Genomic DNA, 3759 nt, shown 5'->3' with positions numbered 1-3759 from the left:
CAAGGACTCAGGTACCATGGTGATGGCACTGAAAGAAACGCTCATGATAACAGAAAAGGTAATGCAAAGGCATGCAGGGAAAATTGGAAAGTCTTCTGAAAAAAAGGGTTGGCGTCACAGATCCGATGTGTAGCGCCAACTCCAGACGTGACAGAAGTGGACGCAGTGCCTGCTGAAATAATAGAGTGGTAGATTTCTAAGGCAAGAAGGGTCCATTATGGCCATCTAGCCTGACCTCCTGCATTGGGAAGTTTAGACTTGAAATTAGACAACGGTTTCTAACCATCAGAGGAGTGAAGTTTTGGAAGAGCCTTCCAAGGGAAGCAGTGGGGGCAAAAGACCTATTTGGCTTTAAGATGAAACTCGATAAGTTTATGGAGGAGATGGTATGATGGGATAACATGGTTTTGGCAATTAATTGATCTTTCAATATTCATGGTAAATAGGCCCAATGGCCTATGATGGGATGTTAGATGGGGTGGAATCTGAGTTACGACAGAGAATTCTTTCCTGGGTATCTGGCTGTTGAATCTTGCCCATATGCTCAGGGTTTAGCTGATCGCCATATTTGGGGTCGGGAAGGAATTTTCCTCCAGGGCAGATTGGAAGAGGCCCTGGAGTTTTTTCGCCTTCCTCGGTAGCATGGGGCACGGGTCACTTGCTGAAGGATTCTCTGCTCCTTGAAGTCTTTAAACCACGATTTGAGGACTTCAATAGCTCAGACATAGGTGAGAGCAGGAGGGGGTGGGTGAGATTCTGTGGCCTGCGTTGTGCAGGAGGTCGGACTAGATGATCATAATGGTCCCTTCTGACTTTAATATCTATGAATCTATGAATATCACAGGCCAAAGAATCCACCCGATGATTCCTGCATGCAGCCCAGTAACTTGTGGTTAAGCTAGTACATCTCTCTGAGAACATCCAATCTCTATTGAAAGACCCTGAGCCCCGGGGAAGTTACTAAGCATGTGAGGGTTCTCTTGAACTGGTTAATTCCATCTTAGTTCCAGTAGCACAGTTGCATCTTATTCACAGTTTGCACTCTGAAGGCTTCAACTTCCAGCCACTAGCACTTGTTTTGCCTTTGCCTGCCAGATTCAAGAGCCCTGGAGTAGCTGATATCTTATCACTTTGTCCTTACACCCCTGGATCCAGGCTTTCGTTAATCTGAGCTCCTCGATATTTACCACCCAATCAATGTTTCTATCAGCTCCAGACCTTGTCATTCATTCCCACAGGAGTTGCACCCCGTGAGCCAGAGTGGTGTGTGGCATCTCATACGTGTACAGTATCTGTTCATCCCATGTGATATGTTTTATTGACAGGACAGACGTTGTTGTGAAACTTGCAGAGGATGGTCCTGCAGGGCAACCTGTCAGCTCCTAACGGCACAGGCTCTGATCCATCAGTGTTCTTCCTGACAGGCATCCCAGGGCTGGAAGCTCTGCACCCCTGGATCTCCATCCCCTTCTGCTCAATGTTCACCGTGGCCCTTCTAGGAAACTTCACCCTCTTGTATGTTATCAAGACAGAGCCCTCCTTACACAAGCCCATGTTCTATTTCCTCGCCATGCTGGCCGTCATCGACCTGGTTTTATCCACAACCACCGTGCCGAAAATACTGAGCATCTTCTGGTTTAATTCCAGGGAGATCAGCTTTAACGCCTGTCTGGTGCAGATGTTTTTCCTTCACTCGTTCTCCACCCTGGAGTCTACTCTGCTGCTGGCCATGGCCTTCGACAGGTACGTGGCCATCTGCAACCCCCTGAGATACTCCACCATCCTGACCAATTCAGTGATAGCAAAGATCGGGCTGGCAGCTTTGGCCCGAGCTGTTCTGCTAACGGTCCCTCTGCCCTTCCTCCTCAGGAGGTTGCCCTACTGCGGGTCCCACATTGTCTCCCATTGCTACTGCGAGCACATGGCCGTGGTGAAGCTGGCCTGTGCCAACACCAGGGTCAATAATGTCTATGGGATCATCGTAACTGTCTTCATTGTGGGGCTGGATCTGATGTTCATCTCCCTATCGTATGTCAACATCCTAAGGGCTGTCTTAAGCCTGGCATCCAAGGAAGAGCAGCTCAAAGCTTTCGGCACCTGTGGCTCCCACCTTTGCACCATCTTAGTATTCTACATCCCTGTGGTCCTCTCCTCAACAATACACAGGTTTGGGCGCCATGTCGCCCCACACGTACACATCCTGCTGGCTAATTTCTACCTCCTCTTTCCTCCCATGATGAATCCCATCGTGTACGGTGTGAAAACCAAACAGATTCGTGACCGGGTGCTTCTCCTGTTCCGAGGGAAAAGCTTCTAGGCTGAGCAGGAGGGGGCTGCTGAGCAATCAGGAAGCAGAGGATGCAGGAGAGGTTTTCTGAGTAACTTAGACAGAATGGTTTTGCGGGCTTTGTGTACGCTGGGATGGGAACCCCACCTCTGATTCACAGGGAGCCGTACACCGTCCCCTGCACGAGCTTAGCGCTGCTGACCGGAAGGGGATCTTGGCCATGACCTTGTCCTCACTCGGCACCGTGTGTGGAGTGTGAAAAGGAGTGTGAAGGCTCCTTGCACCTTCTTTTTCTTTGCTGGAATCTGGCCTACCGCACAGCAGCACAATGCACCAGGTCGAGAGAGGGGCGTGAGGAAGGCTGGATCTGCCTGAAAGTGCACTTCAAAATTCCCCAAATCCTCACCAGAGTGATCTCAGATGTTAGCATTTAGGCTTGTTTGTCAGCCTGAGATAGAATTTTGGAGTTGACTTTTTGATACTCTTATATCTTATATTAATATGTGTGAAGAACAATGAACAAAGACACTGTGTGTTGCATTCCCCACCAGATGGGGCTTTTAGTACAATGGGAAAAGATAAGGGACTCAGCTAAAGTGTTACTGGGCATGGTGGGAATGTCATATCTGAGCACACACTTAAAGACGGCCTCAACTCCTTATCTCAAGGCAAGGTCAAGCAACCAGTTAGGATGGGCAAGAGAGGTTGCGGGGTGGAGGTGAGGGAGGCATAAGAAACACTAAAAACCGAAGAAAGGGCTGGCCTTGGCCAGAACACAACCTCACTCCTTACCCCTCCCATGCGGTACAAGAGGGGTGGGATGAAGACCCTAGACTCACAACCCTCCGAAATGGAACATGACCCTAAGTTGTAAGGGGTCTAACTAGGGGCATGCGCTGCAGGTATATTTGGGCCTGCTAAGGAGGAGCAGCGGGGAATGGGGAATAGGGAATGGGGAATGGGGAATGGAGGTGGGGAATGAGGAACAGGGACACAGGTAAGGCCTGCGCCATCAAAGCTGGGAAGGGGGACATGGAGTAAACCCTTTGCGGTGTCACAGCTGGGAACAGAACACTGGGGAACAGACTCTGCCGGCGTGTAAAGCTATGGATGTGTTTGCTTGGATAAACATGTCTGTGCTTCGGACTTCTGGTCTTCTGCTTTCCGTCTGCATGGCAAGAACCAGGGCAGAGGGTGAACGGACATCTAACCTCAGGCACAAAGTATTCAGAGTCCACTTTCTGATACTGACAATAAATAAATGAAACAGAGTACTTTGTGTGTGTGTGTGTGTGTGTGTGTGTGTGTGTGTAGATCAATAAAATACTCAGGAAAAAGTCTTGGTCTGCTTTGCTATCACCTTTGTTCCTGTTGCCTAATATATATTGTACAGCATATAGATATATATCACATTAATAATATGTATTATGGGCACCACATAGATACTAGTATGCATTTAGGAACTGTGGGAG

The 3759-nt window shown here is 48.8% G+C and overlaps 1 protein-coding gene across 1 annotated transcript; it reads left to right on the top strand.

Annotated features, from left to right (window-relative positions):
• Positions 1-1354: 1354 nt before the first annotated feature.
• Positions 1355-2317, top strand: LOC119565186 (olfactory receptor 52K1-like). Its single transcript, XM_037889642.1, has one exon. It carries the CDS (start codon positions 1355-1357, stop codon positions 2315-2317), a length of 963 nt encoding a protein of 320 aa, XP_037745570.1.
• Positions 2318-3759: the final 1442 nt, after the last annotated feature.

The sequence above is a fragment of the Chelonia mydas genome, chromosome 1 (genome assembly GCF_015237465.2).
Source record: "Chelonia mydas isolate rCheMyd1 chromosome 1, rCheMyd1.pri.v2, whole genome shotgun sequence".
Classification (NCBI taxonomy): domain Eukaryota; kingdom Metazoa; phylum Chordata; order Testudines; family Cheloniidae; genus Chelonia; species Chelonia mydas.
Note: the sequence above shows the minus strand (reverse complement) of the source record. Positions and strands in the feature narration are given on the sequence as shown.

What these genes read in the sequence shown, in the direction of transcription:
- LOC119565186 (XM_037889642.1), top strand. Translation starts at nt 1,355, where the DNA reads ATGGTCCTGCAGGGCAACCTGTCAGCTCCTAACGGCACAGGCTCTGAT.